The sequence below is a fragment of the Poromitra crassiceps genome (assembly GCF_964638095.1).
Source record: "Poromitra crassiceps genome assembly, chromosome: 8".
Classification (NCBI taxonomy): Eukaryota; Metazoa; Chordata; class Actinopteri; order Beryciformes; family Melamphaidae; genus Poromitra; species Poromitra crassiceps.
Genome location: NC_139629.1, coordinates 24,582,880 through 24,604,929, shown reverse-complemented (window position 1 = coordinate 24,604,929; position 22,050 = coordinate 24,582,880). Strand labels below are relative to the sequence as shown.

At 45.4% G+C, this 22,050-nt stretch overlaps 1 protein-coding gene and 1 pseudogene across 2 annotated transcripts; both read left to right on the top strand.

The window, feature by feature from the left end:
• Positions 1–435: 435 nt before the first annotated feature.
• tbc1d13 (TBC1 domain family, member 13) lies at positions 436–20,531 on the top strand. The gene is made up of 12 exons (XM_083641777.1): positions 436–480; positions 2,536–2,609; positions 2,697–2,737; positions 4,583–4,644; positions 4,817–4,916; positions 7,412–7,494; positions 7,821–7,980; positions 11,499–11,709; positions 12,966–13,129; positions 17,365–17,525; positions 19,044–19,101; positions 20,062–20,531. The coding sequence occupies exons 1-12, from the start codon at positions 458–460 to the stop codon at positions 20,125–20,127; spliced, it is 1,203 nt and encodes a 400-aa protein (XP_083497903.1). The 5' UTR covers positions 436–457; the 3' UTR covers positions 20,128–20,531.
• On the top strand, positions 15,428–16,526 carry LOC310781562 (alpha-N-acetylneuraminide alpha-2,8-sialyltransferase pseudogene; annotated as a pseudogene). The gene has a single exon. The product of its transcript is annotated as an alpha-N-acetylneuraminide alpha-2,8-sialyltransferase pseudogene (transcript).
• Positions 20,532–22,050: the final 1,519 nt, after the last annotated feature.

The following is a 22,050-nucleotide window of genomic DNA, read 5'->3' as shown; positions in this document are numbered from 1 at the left end:
TTACCTTGGTTACGGCAGATACAACCGAAGAAGAAGAAAAGAAGCAAGAGGAAAAGACGATGAAATCCTGGGCTCACTTCCGCCTTTTCGTGATCTACATTTTAAATCTCTTAAATCAACAGTATTTCCAATTCTGCTGATGTGCTTTAATGATACAACTAGATAAAAAAAATACTAAAACTAGATACCATAATATTATGAAAAGAAAACGAAAATATTTTATTTTATTTATGTAACTACGTTATTTCCTACTAGACTAATGTAAACTTGATCCTGTTCTACATACTCCGGTCCAGTAGGTGGCGATATACACTTTAAAAGTTGGTATTCCAATCCGCAAAAAAAGAGAGAGAAAAGCAGTTCTGTTGTGAAAACGGAAGTGAATGGATCGCAGGGTTTCCCTCTAGCCAGCTCGTTCATCTTTGGTTCCCGAGAACAACACAGCTTTGCTCAGAACATGTCTACTTCGTACAGAAACAGGTGAGATACATCTAAAGATGTATTATTGCACGGGCTCGATGATGCATGAGGTTACAACAAAATATTCTCTCCGCTATTAACTAACCTCACTGCGAAAGTAACGTCAACTTCAGTGTCTCGTTAGCAGCAGCAGGGAGCCAGAGCAAATTGCGTTAGCTAGCGTTAGCTAAACGTGAGTGGGACAATAACGTTCGTTACTGCGGGGAAACAGAAACTATATAGCGTTATGCTTCGTGCATGCACACTGGATTGGCAGGGGTTCACACGTATCATTTAGCGTTAAACTAAAAGACAGTGAGCCTGCAGAGTGCAAGCGAACACATAAGCTCGTGCGTGTAAAGGAAGCTAGCTCACCGTCAGCACGTCAGCTGACATCTAGCACGACTTCCTCAAGACCTCCTGACCAGTGACCACCGTACACTAAGCTGGAGTCTTTACCTGGATTACACACACTGTAGAAAAGGGCCCATAATGGCCCACCGTCAAGCCTGTTCTTGGGGCAGTCGATGCCCACCAGCCGGCGCGCCACGACGTAATGATGATGACATCATCAACAATGACACCGATGATGTCATAGCATAGAGCTCACCTGTGAGGTCATCGGCAATGTCAGACACAACATCGATGATGTCATAGCTCCCTAGAACGTTGTGACATCACCAATGACGTGATGTCATACACCAAAACGCGGGCATATAAGCCAGGTGTCCTGTGACGCTATGCTTGACTAACCTCATCCAAGAGATTCCAGCTTGATTCACCACATTCGAGAGATCTGCTTGATTCTTCCGAGATTCCCCTTTCCTTCACGATGTCAACCATTAGCACGACTAAATCCGGACCCGAACTGAATCCTGGCCATCTTCCAACCGGCCAGGCCCTGGCGCCTGATTGCCTTACACCCAGTCATCCCAGTGGTATTTCAACCGCGTCCCAGGACCGACATGTCGGTCCCTATCTCCATCTCCGTGATTCTGACCGATCAGAGCGCGTGAGCCCTCATCCACGATCCAGCACACTTCACGAGGCAAGCCCAAACGCTTCGCCTCCAGCAAGCCAACAAGCTTCGCTACACACACACACACACACACACACACACACACACACACACACGTGAAACGTGTTAACTGTGTGATAACTGTCCCAAAGCTGTGTCTCAATAACTGTGCAATTATTGTCTCAAGGCGTTGCTTATATAGATTGAACTGTACAACTGTGCAAATTCTGCCTTGTTTACAATCCACTGTAGTTTACTTAGACCTGTAGATTACCCTCAGGCTCTTCCGATAGCTCTGTCTCAAGACTCACTGAATGACTTGAAACGATGACATGAAAAGTTTAAACACTTGTTTCCATCATGGTCCCTGGTCTTATAAAAACATGACATACAATGATATAAAAACATCAGGTAGACAGTACAGGTCAATCAAGAATAAAAGGAACAAGAGACATAAACCAACATACCATAATATCTGGAGACTCACATGTTACTCTAATTTGCTCAATAAGTATTTCTTCAGAAGGCTTTTAAAACCATTCAGAGAATTAGCAGACTTAATTTCATTAGGGATCTTGTTCCACTCCACTCCTCTCCCCCAGTATAGAGAAATGTACTTCTTCCTACTTTGCTCTTCAAATTCTACACTGGCTCTTGTGTTCCGGCTATGGATGTTACGAACATACTGGAAGTACTTGGTGAAGTAATTAGGACAAAGCGACCATGTAATATTTTATAAACCATGATAAGTTTCAACTGTTGTACTCTGCTTTCTACGGGGAGCCAATTCAAATGTATAAAATGAGATGGGCTAATGTGCGTTCTTGGGCTGAGGTCAAGGATGAGCCTCATTCATTTATTTTGGGCTTAACTCTATTTTTATGCCTGAGTGGAACTGGAACATGCAATAATAGTAACAATAGCAAATAATAGTGTTCTCTGAGGGGTGGCTCACTCTCCAACACTTTGAAAACCCTTGCCCTAGGTTATTGTAAGTAGCATTTCATCACTGATGCAAGACCATCATTTTTCTAACCTTGGCTTGATTCTTATTTCAGAATACAGGAATTCAAAGTGGCCTTGAGTGAAGAAAATCTAGACTTGAAGGCACTGCGGGAGCTGTGCTTCAGTGGTAAGTTTCACACCTTGACATTCTTGTTCTGATAAAATTAGCTTGTGTGGGTTTTTTTTGACACCATCTTTTCTTTCATCAACTCAGGAATCCCATTTGAAGGAGGTATCCGTGCGCTTTGCTGGAAAGTAAGTTGGCCCGTCTCGCTCTGATTTCACTAACAAGTGTCACATGTATGTTGTGTATCTCACTCACGCCGCTTCTCATCAACGTGTCTGGAGACCAGAATGATGTGTCAAACTAAGCCAAGGTCAGAAGACCAGGGAGCACACACTTTCCCAGTTCTTCCAGCTAACGCTTGTGGTGATTGGCTACGAACAAAACCATACAAATAGTAATATTTTTTTTCCTAGATCTGTGTACAAAAAGGATGGAATGCAGGTATGGTCTGACTGGAGAAGTTTGTTAGAACTCCTGGGATATTTTACTCGATACCTTTAAGGCAGGGTATTTCAAAATGTGGGAGACTGAGCCTCTCCTCAGAGAACATATAGACAGCTGCCCCCAACCCCCCCCCCCCCCCCGCCCAATTATTATTGCCATTATTACTACTAGTGCAGTGCCCGTTCCCCGCATGCACCACCCCATGGTCGCTCCCCCCTCCCCCCCCCCCCCCACACACACACTGCAGTCCTAAGCGCACTCCCCAAGTTTGAAGTCAATCCGACAAACAGTTCTCGAGATACGCGAAAGACAGTCAGACAGTCCTGGAATTATTGTATATAGAATAGATCAGTGATTCTCAAACTGTGGGCCGCGGCCCACTACTGGGCCGTGGAGGTACTGCAGGTGGGCCGCGAGTGGTCTGCCATCACTTCCAATTTTTGTGGGCAATCAAATGGTTGTAGCAGGGTCATTTAAAAAAAAAAAAACGTTTATTGCTTTACTACCAAAAATAAACCCTCCAGTAAGCTAAGGCTAACCCGTTAGCGATTAGCTAATGGCTGGTGATTGTGTACGCTAGGCCCCGTGTTATACCTGGGAGTTAACATTATAAAACACATTTCCTGGCATATGCAGGCAGTTGGACAACCTGGTAAGTTCTGAAAATATGTGTATATTATTGTGTTATTCCAGCTATCGTTATCAGTTGTTAAGTTATATTAAGCCGATAAATAATGAAAAACAGCCGACTAGCGAAAGCGGCTAACGCCATTGCTAGCCTGCATGTTAAAACCATTGTGTACCTATAACGTAGCTGGAGTAACTCATAAAACACATATTTTCTGAACTTACTTCAGTCCCCAACCAACGTTAATTCCTCACGCACCTTCCTCAAAACAATGTTCTTTTTATTGCGGTCCATTGATGTCTGGTAGCCAGCACAGCCAACCCATGAGCCAACCCGACCTCCAGGGAGCGTTAGATAACATGAAGCCGTGTGTCTTGTCTATGACGATAGATCTATAATGTGCAGAGCCTGTCCAGCCAATGACTGCTTGAGACTGGCTGCCACAGCTGTCAATCATCCATTTTGATCCCTTTTTATATGTCAAATAACTACTTAAAAACAAACTGATCAGAAAAATGACCACTTGCACAGGCATTAGCATGATAATGACTATCTAAAATGATACAAACCACCATTGGAAAAAAAATATCTGACGTATAGCCTACTGTGATTATTTCGGTTGTGATTTTCCCATCCACTAACATGGGGAGGCGGGCCTTGTGACCTAATACTGGATTCAACCGCCAGAGCGGCGATCTAACATGCAGCGGCTTCACTGAACGGGACCAGAGCTGCAGCCTTGGCTGATACCAACGGCATGCCGATACCATCGTGCATTCCTACTTTGAAATAAATACTCAGCGATCTCCATAAAGCCATCCAATGTGATAGTGGTATCAGGCTGTAAGCTCATATTATGGGACATAAATTGGATGGCATTGCACATTTGATGATGTAGATTTGGCCAAATATTCTGATCAGTGTTTTCCTCAACGAGTGCCCCCTTCTGCCCCCTTTCCAGATCCTTCTGAACTATCTACCTCTCGATCAGACGTTATGGGACTCTTTTCTCAAAAAGCAGAGGTAAATAGAAGCTGATTACTGTTCCCCCTGTTACAATGTTGTTGTTGTTTTTTTACTCTTTATTATAGATAAATATAAGATAGTTCAATATTTCCCTAGCATTTTCCAACATGTACATGGTTGCAGATTTTCACCTCCATCCCCCCCCCCCCCCCCCCCCCTTTCTCAAAAGGGAAGTGTATTCCCAATTCCTAAAAGAGATGATTATCCAGCCTGGCATTGCCAAAGCCAACCTGGGTCTTTCCAGAGAAGATGTGACCATGGAGGACCACGTGAGTCAAGCGTCTGTCTGTTCTTCTGCTTTCCTCTTTCTGCTGCAGCGATGCCCACACACGTTTAAGGGGACATTCACACCAAAAGCGTTTTTTTTTCAGTCAGAACGCTATGAAAATCATGTCGAGAGCGCTTCCATTGTGCACAAAACACAGCGCACGGAGTGTTTTTTTTTGTGCTCCGTTTGTTTTCCCCTGTAGTCGCGTGCAGTACAGATCAGAACACAACGACCACACGGACGGTAGCCAGCTAGTTTTGTCTGTTTGATGTTGTTCACTGTCAACACGAAAGCCAGATTATTGCCAATTCTAGCAGCAGCGGAGGTCGAGAATCCCTCGGGAGGAGAAAAGGTAGGAAGAGTGAAAAAGACGAGCAGGGCGCTTTTCCTCTAATGTTCAACCTTTTAAGCTTTAAAACGCCCACAGCGCTCCTCCAAAAACAACAGACGCCACCAGCGCTTAAACACCAGGTGCGTTCATTAAAAGAGGAGCACGTTTAGCGCGTCCTTACATAGAGAATGAATTGCAGAAAGACGCTGGCAGCTCCAAAAATGCTTTTGGTCTGAATGTCGCCTTAAGCAGCGGTTTCTCATCAAGGCAATGTCGAGGAAATATTGGCTCATATTTGTGTCCGCAAATGCAGATAGGAGCGTGCATGTTGTTGTCTTGTGTTTCAATAACAAATGCGTCCCAAGCTTGCCCAGAATGACGTGCCGAACAAATAGGCGATCGGCGTATTCCCACTGCAAAGTCGATCTCTGCGAACGTTGGAATAAAGATCGAATACAGAGCTATAACAGCGGAATAGTAGAGGAATAAATGCATTCGAAACATTTATTTGGAACCAGAGCAGAGAATTGTAGCCTATTCTGTTCCTTTCATGCGCTCTCCATACGCTCTCCTCTGCTGCAGGCAGCAGCACTGTGCCCCAAAACCACGCCGGAGCTTCTCCTCATGTTTAGAAACCGTTGAAGTGGTTTATTGAGTCATGTCTAGCAGGGTAACTGCAGGGGGAGAGCCAGACCCGATTGTTGAGGTTGAGGTTGAGACCATGTTAACACGTTCACTGCCAATGGCGAGTTGACTCGTCAAAAAAAATCCAACGGTTGACTGCCAATGACGAGTTGAGACGTCAAAAAAAAAAAAAAAAATTTTTTTGACGGTGCTACGTGGATCAACGCCCCCCACGTCTCCTATAAAAATATTGGAGGCGCCGAACGTGTACAACCCATTCCACCGACCCACTAAGTGGCGACAGTGCTCTCCATTCTAGAGGAAGGCAAGCAAAAAGCAGTGTGAGGAAGCCATTCTCATGAAAATGGATTGGCGAAAACGCTTTCGCACTTGGGAGCTGGCGGTGGGGTTTTGCAAATTTGCATAATAGATTACGGGTGGAACACACTTTGAAACACGCAGCATAAATAAGACCAGAATCGCAAAAGCTTCATCAAAGCTCTCAGAACCCCAAGAAACGAGCGAGCCCATCCAGACTTGCCAGCGGCCGCCAGCAGACAGGCACAGCAGCAGCAAAGCAGTGAGCCTGGTGACGCGAGGTTACAGCAGCAACAGAAACGAGCTTGTGACACGCCCGCTGCAGCCAAGAAGAACACACACGGAGGGAGGAGTTTGAAGGAGAGGGGTGTTTCCTGCTGTTATGGAGGAAATTACTGTTCAAAACTATTGTTTAGATGTCTGACGTCTTACTGATGCCAAAAATGAATGGTTAAAGTGACTGTTCTATCGAATTTCACAAAAAGCCGTTTATCTCAGAATAAATTTTCAGACGCTGAAACCATGCTGTATTCAACTGCTAATGCTTACATAACTACTAACTCTACAAACTAACTCTTTTAGACAGAGAAAGCACACATTCTATTAGTTCTTTTGAGATATTGTGTGTTCACAAAATCCTAACAGAAACGAATCCTCGGCTCTTGAAAGATGAGCCAGAATCCTCAAAAAAACCCTCTGGCAGAAGCTAACTACAGTATTGAAAAACGGCTGGCAGTGAATGTGTTAAGAAGGGGCTTTACTGTAGGCTACATTGATTTGGATACAGTTGAACTGAAAATATGTAATTAAACTCTCTGCCTCATTTCAAAGAGCAGGCCCTGAGTAAAGCAATACACTATTTGCCTGCGGCACTCACCCCCAAATCACTAAATCCCCCCACACCCTGAAAGCTCTGAAAGGAAACCTGCATTTCAGACAGCTGAGACGATACTCTTGACGATTTATTTCAGATTGGAACACACCCAATCAGCTGGCTAATGTTTACTCTCAATCATTAACCATCCATGTTGGCATAAAATGAAATGAAATTAATGATAATTGAGTTGATTCCGTGTGTGGGCGCTAGGCTGCTCGCTATCATAACATACCTGAATATCTGTCTGTCTGCCTGCCTGCTTGGCTTCCTTCAGCATGTGTGTATGTGGAACTCCCAAAACTTTCAACTCCTCAATAATTTAGTCTGCTCCTCTTTTGATTTTCAGCCTTTAAACCCAAACCCAGACAGCAGGTGGAACAACTACTTCAAAGATAACGAAGTTCTGCTCCAGATCGATAAGGATGTCAGGTAGGAATTTTACTCCCCAGATTTTAATAATAATAATAATAATTGATTGGATTTATATAGCGCCTTTCAAGACACTAAAAGCGCTTCACATATCATGGGAGGGAGGGGGAGGGAACTCGGCTCATCCACCACCGATGTGTAGCACCCACCTGGGTGATGCACGGCAGCCAGTTTGTGCCAGAACGCTCACCACACATCAGCCTATCACGGTGGAGAGTTGAGGACTGAATGTGCCAATTAAGTAACTAGAGATGATTAGGTGGCCATGATTGAAGAAGAGTGTCGATGGGATCTTTAATGACCACAGAGGTGTTGCATGGTTGCAGGCGGCTGTATCCAGACATGGCTTTCTTCCAGCGGCCGACAGAGTACCCCTGCCAGCTGATCCTGGACCCTCAGAACGAGTACGAGACTCTGCGGCGGCGAGTGGAACAGACCACGCTTAAAGCACAAACCGTCAATCGCAACCGCAGCGGAGTCACTAATGTAAGTGTCTGATCGGGTGTGGTATGGGTCATAGGGTACCGCAGGAATGAGCCCTAAACACCTGCAGTGGGTTGCACCAGCTGTGCGTAAGTTGAAACGTAAGCTAGTTTGAACGTAAAGTCTCACTAAGTCCGAGTTTACGCACTACTAAAAATATTTGGGTTGCACCAAGTGAAATAGTTACAACGTAGGCATAAGTTAGAACTTAAAATTTACACCTACGTCTTTACTAGGTGTAAAGTCCTCCGTAAAATAGCAGTTGGCACGGATTGCAACTTGGCACCGTGGCGCATCGTTGTTTTGCGTCCGCAACGCGCTCTCCGTGATCAATTATTACACCCGTTGATATTTATGATGATTATGATATTACGCTTTTGTTTCCCACAAGCTGCAGCACTGCATACAAATTAAAATAACCGCAACAATTTAGCGAGGCAGGATGGTGGTAAATTAGCCTACAATACTGATGAAGAGCTCACAGATAAACGTTAACAGTAATATGAACCTAAACGAACGTTACTCAATAACATTCTCATTTGATTAGTGTTGATGAAATATGAAAGCACTAATTTGCGGTGGGCAACATGTCCTGTTTTCACTCCACTTACTTAAACAACCGTAAATAAACACCGTTTCCACCGTGCTTTTCACTGATTGGTCACAGATACTGTACACGTCATTGTCTGCGACACTATTTTGGTTAGTATGGACTTTAGGGTCTACTAGTTAACACGTTCACTGCCATTGGCGAGTCAACTCGTCAAGCAGAAACCAACGGTTGACTGCCAATGACGACTCAACTCGTCAAAAAAAATTTTTTTGACGGTGGGACGTTGATCTAACCCTTTTACATCTCCTATATAAATATGGGAGCCACCGAACGTGTACAACCCATTCCACCGACCCACTAAGTGGCGACAGTGCTCTCCAGACTAGAAAAAGCCGAGCCAAAACTGCAGGGGAACGCGCGAGGAAACCATTCTCATACTGTAAAATGGATTGGCGAAAACGCTTTCGCTTTCGCGCATTATCGCGCTGGGAGCTGGCGGTGGGGGATTGCAAATTTGCATAATAGATTATGCGTGCAACACACTTTGAAACACCGGCAGAAAGCCCACAATCGCACGCAGCTTCATTCCAGCTGAGCTCACAACCGAAACGAACGAGCCCCATGCAGACTCGCCCAAAGAGCAGCCGCCAGCAGCCAGGCAGCACAGACAGGCAGAGCCTCGCTTGTGACAAACGCTGCAAAGCCACCAGAGACACACCCACGGAGGGAGGAGTTTGAAGGAGAGGGGGTTTCCTGCTGCTATGGAGGAAATTACTGTTCAAAACTATTGTTTAGATGTCTGACGTCTTACGCCAAAAATAAATGGTTAAAGTGACTGTTCTATCGAATTTCACAAAAAGCCGTTTATCTCAGCTTAAATTTTCAGACGCTGAAACCATGCTGTATTCTACTGCTAATGCCTACATAACTACTAACTCTACAAACTAACTCTTTTAGACAGAGAAAGCACACATTCTATTAGTTCTTTTGAGATAATTTGTGTTCACAAAATCTTAGCAGAAAAGAATCCTCGGCTCTTGAAAGATGAGCCAGAATGCTCAAAAAAAACCTTTGGCAGAAGCTACCTACAGTATTGAAAAAACGGCTGGCAGTGAATGTGTTAAGATGTACCTTACGTCTCCGTGGTGCAACCAAACAAAGACACAACTTTAGTGTCAAACTAACTAGTTTGAACGTAGCAGTTAGTGTGGACTTTACACCCCAACTTAAGACAGAACTTACGTTCAGCTGGTGCAACAGGCTGCTGGATGTTAGCACTTCCTGGTTCTTACGTGTAAAAGTCAATGGGATTTTTGTATGGGGATGTCAGTTAAATGCCTGAAATAAGGTCTGTGGTTAACAAAAGTTTATGAAACGGCAAACTTTGTGTTCAACAAACGACTTTTGAAGTTTCACCGGACTTGGTGTCCGGGAGATTTTAATTTGTCGGACTTGATTGATTGATTGATTTTAACGGTAAAAGTCTGTCAATTACGGATAATGGAAACACTGATGTGGACGCACACCCTTTACATGATTCTTACTCATCTGCAAAAGTCAAAGGGTGATCTTAACAGATGTGAAGTATATGCGTTGTATTCCACTCTGCATTGTTTCAATTCGTCCCCTGACCTCTCTCTTCCATCCCGTCTCAGGTCAGCTGACCTCTCTCTTCCATCCCGTCTCAGGTCAGCTGACCTCTCTCTTCCATCCCATCTCAGGTCAGCTGACCTCTCTCTTCATCCCGTCTCAGCTCCCCTGACCTCTCTCTTCATCCTGTCTCAGCTCCCCTGACCTCTCTCTTCCATCCCGTCTCAGGTCAGCTCCCCTGACCTCTCTCTTCATCCCGTCTCAGCTCCCCTGACCTCTCTCTTCATCCCGTCTCAGGTCAGCTCCCCTGACCTCTCTCTTCCATCCTGTCTCAGCTCCCCTGACCTCTCTCTTCCATCCCGTCTCAGGTCAGCTGACCTCTCTCTTCCATCCCGTCTCAGGTCAGCTCCCCTGACCTCTCTCTTCATCCCGTCTCAGGTCAGCTCCCCTGACCTCTCTCTTCATCCCGTCTCAGGTCAGCTCCCCTGACCTCTCTCTTCATCCCGTCTCAGGTCAGCTCCCCTGACCTCTCTCTTCATCCCGTCTCAGGTCAGCTCCCCTGACCTCTCTCTTCCATCCCGTCTCAGGTCAGCTCCCCTGACCTCTCTCTTCATCCCGTCTCAGGTCAGCTCCCCTGACCTCTCTCTTCCATCCTGTCTCAGGTCAGCTCCCCTGACCTCTCTCTTCCATCCTGTCTCAGGTCAGCTCCCCTGACCTCTCTCTTCATCCCGTCTCAGCTCCCCTGACCTCTCTCTTCATCCCGTCTCAGCTCCCCTGACCTCTCTCTTCATCCCGTCTCAGCTCCCCTGACCTCTCTCTTCCATCCCGTCTCAGGTCAGCTCCCCTGACCTCTCTCTTCATCCCGTCTCAGCTCCCCTGACCTCTCTCTTCATCCCGTCTCAGGTCAGCTCCCCTGACCTCTCTCTTCCATCCTGTCTCAGGTCAGCTCCCCTGACCTCTCTCTTCATCCCGTCTCAGGTCAGCTCCCCTGACCTCTCTCTTCCATCCTGTCTCAGGTCAGCTCCCCTGACCTCTCTCTTCATCCCGTCTCAGGTCAGCTCCCCTGACCTCTCTCTTCCATCCCGTCTCAGGTCAGCTCCCCTGACCTCTCTCTTCCATCCTGTCTCAGCTCCCCTGACCTCTCTCTTCCATCCTGTCTCAGGTCAGCTCCCCTGACCTCTCTCTTCATCCCGTCTCAGCTCCCCTGACCTCTCTCTTCATCCCGTCTCAGGTCAGCTCCCCTGACCTCTCTCTTCCATCCCGTCTCAGGTCAGCTCCCCTGACCTCTCTCTTCCATCCTGTCTCAGCTCCCCTGACCTCTCTCTTCCATCCTGTCTCAGGTCAGCTCCCCTGACCTCTCTCTTCCATCCTGTCTCAGGTCAGCTCCCCTGGAAAGTCTCTGAACCTCTACCCCTCTAATGAGTACGAGGTGCTGCCCAATGGGAGCGAAGCGCACTGGGAGGTGGTGGAGCGCATCCTCTTCATCTATGCCAAACTCAACCCCGGGATAGCCTACGTGCAGGGTATGAACGAGATCGTCGGGCCAATTTACTACACCTTTGCCACGGACCCAAACGACCAATGGAAAGGTAGGCAAGAGAAGTAGAAGAACCTTCGTCTGGCTTAAAACGCCACTGAGTGACTGAAACACTAGCTCGTTAACAAGTACGAGTCGTGCTGATTTCAATGGTGCCTCCCGTTTTGAAATCTGTTGCCCGGTCGTTGATAATTCAGCAAGCTAATATGGCTAATATCCCTTTCGGCTAAACTGCGGAGGGACATTGTGAATAGTGTTTCCGGCTGGTTTAACTTATGCATATAGCATTGCACACAATCAGATGCCATGTGACTATATACTAGGGCTGTGGCGATTCACTTATCTCCCGATTCGATACTATCACGATTCTTGGGTGCCGATTCGATTTATATTGCGATTCTTAAGTATTGCGATTCTATGATTATTGCGATTCGATATTACGATTTATTGCGATTTTTGTTTATTTTTTTCTTTTCTTTTTTCAGTTTGTTTACTTTTTTACACTAGATTAGAACATGGGAAAAGTAGAATCATACACTAGAGACTGTATATTATATCATGAGTAGGGCTGGGCGATATAGTTAAAAACAGGGGCGGACTGGGATCATAATTCAGGCCAGGCATTAGATACCAAGCAGGCCAGGCCGATATGGGCCGACACGCGTGAAATTTGGGCCGTTTGAAGCCCAATTTGGACCGTTTGAAGCCAGATTTGGGCCGTTTATTAAAAAAAAAAAAAAAAAAATCTTTTTTTTTTTTGCGATTCAAAAAATCGTGACATTAAAAATCGCGATACTTAGGTGAATCGATTTTTTCCCCCACCCCTACTATATACTGTAGCAGGTGCCCACAGATTGTTTGAAAGAGAACATTAACCATTAAACAGTTAGAAATACTCACTGGAGGAGGCTTTAAATGCTTAAAAATGAGTTTCTTAGACAAATTTAAACTATTTGAAGTTGATCCTATGTACGAATTTCTTTACAAAGTATTTGCCTTGATGAAAAGGCAACTACGGGCGACTACTTTAAAGTTTGGATTTGTTCACCACTTTTCTGGTCCGTGCATAATTCCACTTGTGTTATTTCACAGTTTTGATGTATTTATACACTATTATTCTAAAATGTGGAAAATAGTAATCTAGGTAAATTGCAGACTTGAAAGCAGTGTCCTGTCTTGTCTGACGTCAAATGCAAATGAACTAGAGTCACATGATCAAATGTTTCATGTCCTCTTTAATGTTGAGGAGACTGATGTAAGCCGCCCTTCTGATAAGGTTGGATGTCACTTCCTGTGTGAATGTTTCAGAGCACGCTGAAGCAGACACGTTCTTCTGCTTCACCAACCTGATGTCTGAGAACAGAGACAACTTCATCAAGAGCCTGGACGACTCACAGTGCGGCATCACCTACAAGATGGAGAGCGTCTACTCCATGCTCAAAGACAGGGACATGGAACTCTATCTCAAGCTGGTAAGAACCTGCTCAAAGACAGGGACATGGAACTCTTATGTCAAGCTGGTAAGAACCTGCTCAAAGACAGGGACATGGAACTCTATGTCAAGCTGGTAAGAACCTGCTCAAAGACAGGGACATGGAACTCTATCTCAAGCTGGTAAGAACCTGCTCAAAGACAGAGACATGGAACTCTATGTCAAGCTGGTAAGAACCTGCTCAAAGACAGGGACATGGAACTCTATCTCAAGCTGGTAAGAACCTGCTCAAAGACAGGGACATGGAACTCTATCTCAAGCTGGTAAGAACCTGCTCAAAGACAGAGACATGGTACTCTGCCCTGTTCACCTGCCTTAGCAAAGCGTCCGTGGACCGGTTACAACTGGTCTAAAACGCTGCAGCTAGGTTGCTTACAAGGTCCAAAAAATCATCCCACATCACTGCAATCTTAGCCTCCCTGCACTGGCTTCCTGTCTAGTTCAGGATCCAGTGTTTACCTACAGAGCGGTCCATGGGCAGATGCCCCCTGCCCATCAAGTTTTTAAAGCATTATTCTACTTAGTGATAATAAGTGATGAATTACTGCTTTATTGTCTTAAAAGCAGGAAGTGCAATATTGCTTTAAATGCTTTTTGACGAGCCTGAACAAATGGCAAACTGAGCCAAGTGGTTTCTTGAACTCTCTTCAAATTAACTCAAAATTTCCCTTTCTAGAAACCCCGGTCCCTTCAGTAAATCTGATTTATATGTGTTAAGCTAATCATCATTTCATACAGCATATACTAAATGTTTATATAATAAGGGGGGAAAATCACTGTTAATGAACCATAAAAACATGGCAGCCAGACCAAGAAATGGCAGTAAACCCCGGAAATCTGTGTCAATCAGGATGCAGGATGTTCAGGGGCAGCCCACCCTAATCCGCCTCTGCCACCCTGCATTTCGAAGTCGACCCCACGGCCCCCTTTTAGCCAATGGCATGAACAGAACACACATGCACACTTGACCTCCATGCCAAATTTCAGCCTCCTAGGGCGAAAACTGTCCGCCAATGGGTGGTGAACTTTCTGTGGACCGACAGCTGTTGACCTATAGACGGTTTTAACTTGACAACATCAACATTCTAAATTGCCCCTAGCTTACTTCCTGTTGCAGTGTTTGCTAATACAAAAGCTGACAGGAAATAAACTGGGTTTCAAATTAAGCAATCAGCCCCAAGAGGCCATGGTGTACAGTGATTTTACAACGTCTAAGTAGAAAATGCTCCGTAATGGCCCACCAGCAGGCTCGTTCTTGGGGCAATTGACGCCCACGAACCAAGGAGCCCATGACGCAATGATGATGACATCATGTCAGAGTTCACCTTGTGAGGTCATCAGTGATGTCAGAGTTTCCCCTGTGAGGTCATCGGCGATGTCATACCTCCCGGGACGTTGTGACATCACCAATGATGTCATACGTCGAATGTGGGAGTTATAAAAGTGTTGTTCCATCATGTTTAATTAGGTCCTGTTCCCTCTCTGTGGTTCTAATCGATCACTGCCCGTATGAGAGAGGGGCTCAGCGCTGTATGAGATAGAAAATCCCCCCTAAGGGGATTTGTTTTCAACAGGAGTCATGACATTGGTGGTGGGGTGAAGCTTTTGCTCTGGAGATGCTGGATGAATGCGGGATGCTGGCACGAGGTGAGTGATGACTGCACAAGTGTGATTTAAGCTGTGGTGATGGGGGCTTTATATAGTACCAGGAGAAGAGCATTTATGATGTCATTTATGATGTCATAACTGATGTGACGTCATAGAGAAGGTGGGATTTTCTATCTCATACAGCACTGACGCCCCCCTCTTTCATAGCAAGAGGAGCGTCACATCATGGAGTCATACGCCATACTCAAACTGTCTATTCTGATTCAATAAAGATTGTTAAAAAGTCTCTCATGATTGAAGTGTAGTCTTAGACTGAATTTCAATCATGGAAGACCAAAAGGCATAGGTAGACACCCCATGCTATCATACCCCTCAGCCCAAATGACGTCACTAAAAGACGTCACCTTCTCTAGTTGACGTCAGTTATGACATCATAAATGACATCATAAATGACATCATAAATGCCCTTCTCCTGGTACTATATAAAGCCCCCATCACCACAGCTTAAATCACACTTGTGCAGTCATCACTCACCTCGTGCCAGCATCCCGCATTCATCCAGCATCTCCAGAGCAAAAGCTTCACCGTGAGCTCTTACCTAAGATCCAGCAAACTTCACACAAACTTCCTAACAAACTGATCCTTTGAGACGGATTTTGGACGGGGGAGCATGAGGTTCCTGAAGCTATTCTTCTGCCGGATGCTCAGCCTCGTCATCTTGGGCAGCGCGCTGATCGCTCTCACCTGGTACGTCTTCAACGAAACAAGAAACGTGCACCCTCGAGCCTCTGTCCACCAAGCCGGAGAGAAGAAATCCGTTAAGCCCTCGGCTAAACCATGCAAAAGCTGCGGGTTCAGCATCATTGATAAATTAGTGAAGCATTACTCTCGCACCTGGAGGAAGCAGGAGGACAATCCCAAAAAGTTCAGAGATCTGCTGAGCAGCAATTGCCATGGCCTCACCAAGGCCATCGTCACACAGGCCAACACTCCGCTGGGATCCAACATCGTGTACGATGGTGAGGGTATGGATACGGCATGGTTTTGGTATTGGTTTGGGAGGATGCCACTCGAGGTGACGCCCGAGATCTTCAGCACCTTTTATAGAGGAGAATCCATTTGGAAATAAATCATTGGACACGTGTGCTGTTGTGGGGAACGGAGGGATCCTGGTCAACAGCAGCTGGGGAGAGAAGATAGATTCTGCCCAGTTTGTTATCAGGTGCAACCTACCTCCTTTGCAAGATGACTATAAGAAAGATCTGGGCAGCAAGACTGACCTTGTGACAGCAAACCCGAGCATCTTATGCGACAAGTTCAGGTCTCTGACGGAGCGCCGCCGCCCCTTTGTGGAGAGCCTGCGTCTCTACGGCGACTCGCTGCTGCTGCTGCCTGCCTTCTCCTACCTGCCCAACACGCCCCTGTCCATGCGGGCCCTGTACTCCATCCAGGACTTTGAAAGCCCCACCCGGCCCGTCTTCTTCAACCCGGACTATCTGCGGAGTCTGGACCACTTCTGGCGCTCCCAGGGCCTCAAGGCAGTGCGGCTCAGCACCGGCTTCATGATGGCTAGCCTGGCGCTGGAGCTCTGCGCCGACGTGCATTTGTACGGCTTCTGGCCGTTCAGCCAGCACCCGGTCACAAATCAGTCCCTCACCAACCACTACTATGATGACACAAAGCCCGGTAAGGGAGTCCACGCCATGCCTGTGGAGTTTGAGCACTTGTTGAAACTGCACAGTCAGGGCGTGCTCAAGCTTCACCTCTAAGATTGTAGGTGCTGCACCCAGACAGCACAGTGCCAGCAGCCTTCTCCCTAGCCTTAGCCTCGGGGCTTAGATTTAAAATACATGCTACAGCATGCGCTGGGATGCGTCCCGACCCGCGTCCCAGAAGCAGCCGCTCACGGATCAGCCTTCCTACTTTGTCTGCAACGTTGCCCGCGGAAGGGTTGATCACGCCCAATCCGCTGCAATAGAGTTAGTGCTACACCGCAGTATTGCAAGACCCTTCGGTGCATGGAGGGTCTAAGGCCCTGTGTGGGTGACTCCAGGCCGGGCTCCTCCTACGTCTCACCAGACCCTCCCGGGGTAAAGGCAATCCTACCATGGGCAGAGAGGATGCCTCAAGAAGGCCTGTGCGCTGCACGTCATTTGCCTCCGGCGAGCACCTCGCCGGAGGCGGAAAGTGGAAAGTTTGGTGACTGTCCCCATCGGCCAAAGTGTGCGCAGGAGCTGGGGGTCTATGATCATCCTGACACCTCAATGAGGGATTACCTGAGCACCTCCTCCGCAACCAGTGGTGCCCCAAGGCCTGCTTCACTGAGCGATGATGTCATACCTCCCGGGACGTTGTGACATCACCAATGATCTGTAACTACTCTGTATATTGCTTCTGCCTGATATCCCAAATAAATTAGCCTGAAAGACATCTCTGTGGTTCTAATCGATCACTGCCCGTGAGCTCTTACCTAAGATCCAGCAAACTTCACACAAACTTCCTAACAATCACTGTAAACTCTGGTTTACAGTTTACAGCTGCTGGTCACAGCTAAAAACATTGCATTGATACGGCTCTTTCTCTCTCTTCGTGTCTCTGTCTCCACAGCAGGAGCAGAACATCAGGCCTCAGTACTTCACGTTCCGCTGGTTGACCCTGCTGCTGTCTCAGGAGTTCCTCCTGCCGGACGTGCTGCGACTCTGGGACAGCCTGTTCTCCCACCAGGACCGCTTCAGCTTCCTCATCCTGGTCTGCTGCGCCATGCTCATGTGAGCACAACACAGGCGCACACGACTCACTGAAACACAAGCCACTTTTACACACAGATCCCGCAATATTGCCGTTAAGAAGGCCCGCAACACCCGCAGCGTTGCCACAGAAAATGCTTTCACACAGAACCAAGCAGCCCCGCCATATTTGCGCCCCGGAGTGTGCTTTTAGATAGCATCCACCCCTCCCGGATTGAAATGAGGCGTGAACCATGGGCGTTGAGTTTCCGTTGTCCAGTAATTGCAGGACTTTGACCGTTACAATTAATCAAAGTCCGACAAATTAAAATGATGCCGGACACCAAGTCCGGTGAAAATAATCCCATCTCAGCACAATTTGAGTTGTATTAAAATATTTTTTATATTTTTATTTATTTATTATTATTTATTTTTGATATTTTTAAAGCGGTGCAGCCACTTCTATAATTGATTATCTGTCTCCATCCATGTGAGTACGAGATGTGCACATGAGATTTAGCCCCCCCCCCTCAGGCTCTACAAGGAAGCACAGTGGAATCAGAAAGCGCCACAGCTCAAAGGCGGTGAAACACATGCACACGTACACTGTGTAACTACACTGGTTCAATGTCTCGCTTCATACTGATGTCTTTTGACGATTTTATTTCTCTCTCTGTGTCAGCTGACTCTCTCTCTGTGTCAGCTGACACAATCAGCAGACACCGTGAAAACTGAAGAAATAACAACAAAAACGATTCTGTCAATTCCAAGTCTCTCCAGCAATTATACATGTCCAACATGTTACCACAACTGAAATGTGCTGAAATCAAATAAAATTGTTTACATCGTATCACATCGTTTATGCAATGAGGTTAGGGTTAGGGTTAGGGTTACAAATCACATTAACAGACCTTTTACACAAATATAGACCAAATTAAAGACATTTACCGTGTGCGCCTTATGAACCACGTGCAGAATGGTTTAGATTGGGGCTGTACGTCTTTCCTCTGCAGCAGCCATATTCGTTCTGACCCAAAATGCCACGGTCACGCCCACTAAACTCTGGTCATTATACTCATTACACATTAAACATTAAAACTTACATGAAGTGCACTTAGTTTTTACCCAACATTAGGCTATTTTAAAGTAGTATATTTTAGACAACTTTTACCCTTTTATTACATTTTTAATCATTTTAATGACTATGAACTAAAATCACCATGAATTTATGACGGAAGAATGAATATGAATTATGAAACACACAGTGCCAGGGAGAGGGGGTGAAGGGAGAAGGATCAGACCTGCGCAAACCTGCATTTGATTACTTCAACACCTGGGTGTGATTTTTGCTTAACATGTAACACAGCACAGTAGAGAAGTGTTGGCACATTCAAGCCTCTCTCGTTATGTTGTTGTCTGTGAGCTTCTGTAAAGCTGATAGTTGTCATTATAAACATCCTCATTGTAGTAACTGTAATTAGGTGTCTCAAAAGATGCCGTGTTGGGTCCTTGAATCTGAGCCCGTCAGTCATGATTGCCATGGGCTACTTTTGTTCACAGACTCATCCGTGATCACTTACTGGCCGGAGACTTCACCGTCAATATGAGGTTACTGCAGGTAAGGTGTGCTTTCATAACTTAACATCATCACATAACAATAGAAAGAATTTGCTTTTTCTTATTGAGAAAATAGCCAAGAACGTCTGGAGCAGGAGAAAATGACGCTGCCATGCAGCCAAATGTAGGAGAAAATGTCATCCCCACACAAACTACTGCATCAACAAAAAGTAAACAATATTATAAACAGCTGAGAAAAGCCTTGTGCACAGCAGTGCTCTTCTCCTGGGTGCTGGCTGGTGCAGGGTGAATCACAAGAGTAAAAAAGAAGTTCTCCAGCGCACACCAGGGTAGGAAAATAGACACTTTATTAACTTTTAGGCTACATTAAAAACAGGAAACAAGGCGAACAACGCGTTTCACAAAGTGCTTCATCAGGTTGGCTATAGGGTCTGAGACTGCCACCAGGTCTGCATTTAAGTCATCAGTTGCTGATTAGCAGGTGTCAATCACCCAATGAGATGCCCTCAAGAATACAAAATGGAGTCACCACAAAAAAAAAACTGAAAAAGTAAAAAGGGGGGAGGGGAATTTTCAGGAAAAGATACAATATATATATTCACAAAATGCATATTAAATGGTTCACAGAATGAACACAGTATACACCACAAACATTACAAGTCGAGTCACCACACTTGTCCTGTCTCAACAAGGGAGGGGAGGGAAAAGGGGCTGTGCCAGGGAGGGTTCAGTGGCTCAACTTAGCCTACATACAAGGTCACCTGTAGACACAGAGAAACATGAGTTAGACAGTGGAACAAGTTACAAAATTACAAAAGGGGCCTAAAATGTAGCATAAAAGTTAATAAAGTGTCTATTTTCCTACCCTGGTGTGCGCTGGAGAACTTCTTTTTTAATATGGACAGATTAGTCTAGAAAATATGTCATTCCTGCAGTACTCTATGGGAAATGTTGTGGAAGCTGTCTGCATTTTGATGTGATCTCTCTGCGCTTCTTGTAGGACTACCCCATCTCAGATGTCCACACTATCCTGACCAAGGCCAAAGAGCTGCAGGAGAACTCCTAACCAGCTCAGATGTTGGTAGGTGGGAGTGCCAAGAACATTTGATGTCACCTGTGTGTGATGGATGAACCTGATCCATGAGGAGCGTGGACAGACTTGTTGTTTTTAACTCCATGTATGATCAGTGGGGACTACCATGGACACTGGTAGCCTGTGCCACTGTTGCTTCCTAGACGGCAGGATGAGGTGTCAACTTCTTCTCCATGCATTATGGTCAAACTGCTCCTGTCACAGCCATCTCTCCCTCACACTACAGTACCCCTGTTTCCACTGAACATCTGAGGCAGACGGAGCTACAGTCATCCTGTACGGCCCATTCTCATTTGCCATCAAAACATGATTGAGATCTTCAAAAATGGAGCCGAGAAGTAAACCGAAATCTTACTACTACCAATTATTTAATCGCTTCGAGCAAACATCGAATTGGATCGAACAATAGTGCATGTTCGTTCATGTATGTATGTGTGTGTGTGTATGTATGTGTATATATATATATATATATATATATATATATATATATATATATATATATATATATATATATGATTTTTTTTATGTAGGATTTTTTTATGTAAGGAATGTTTATGCCTTATCTGTTGAATAATAATGTTCAACAGAAGAGTCAGTATTTCCAGGTGAGTTTTCTTTCTTGATAAATCAAACCTGAAGTGGAAGTGCTGGCCTGTTGAATATTGTGATCATGTGACCTTCTGTTTACTGTAAATAAAGCGGTGAAATTACCAATTGAATTAATATCCATAAGCAGCATTAATATCTCTGGAAAGCCTTTTATCCCCTGATTAATTCATATTACCGTCAGCAGAATAATTACTATTGGCACAAAGCTACCGGATGTCATTGGAAGTTTGAGTGATTTTCATACTGATTTGTCGGCGACCCTCGGTTAAAGGATAACTCCACCGAAAAACAATGCTGATTGGCCATTACTGTTTTGCCAGTGCCCTGATTGGCCGCTTACATTGTCAACTACAAGGCAGGTCCTTGATTGGCCTATGCACTTTGTAATTTCTGAAAAGGCCCGCCCCCCGGGCTGGAGGCGATACTGATCCACAGAATGAAACCGAATTCAGAATGTGACCGAATGGTTTACCAGGCAGTGAGTGAACGAGCTGTCATTCTAAACTCATCACACTGGAAACGGGTCTGACTTTAATTGGATTTTTTTTTTTTTTTTACTTTATATTTTATACATCGCATGATCTATGTAGCAAACCGGTCATAGCTTGAATATGTCTATCTTATAATCTGAATGTAAATGTTTATTTGTAAACTTTATCACTGCCAAAATATCTATTCAAAAGCTCACATCGTGTTTGCTGTGTATTATCGCAGTGTGGAAATATGTGAATACTTTTGCTTGTTTTTAATGGTTTAATGCAGTGATACTCAACTGGCACCCCGTGGGCCACATGCGGCCCGCGGGCGCCCCCTGTGTGGCCCGCGATGGAATTGCAAAAAAAAACCATGCAAGATACCCGCTGAATAAGTGTCCAAATGTTCATGTCATTCTGGCCAATACTCCACTTCTGTTATAGCATTTCAGCCTGGAATATGGAATATCTTTCAATAATCTATGATTTAGCCGCTAAATTGTCAAATACCGCCGTCTGCTCGCTACCCAGGCACTTATGTATGTACTTAACCTAACTTAACTATCCGGTGTGCAACATTGTCAGACTAAACTTCGACTGACACCCCAAAAACCTACAATCCGCTACAGAAAAATTTATATTGGTTGTTTATTAACTGGCCCCTGGCCTTCCATCATTTCACAAAAGTGGCCCCCGGGCAAAGCAAGTTGAGTATCCCTGATTTAATGCATCCTCATATGAAGGCGTTGTTTGTGCGTACGGGACGAAATGCTCCACACATGATGTCATATGAACAGGGTGAAATACAGACCTG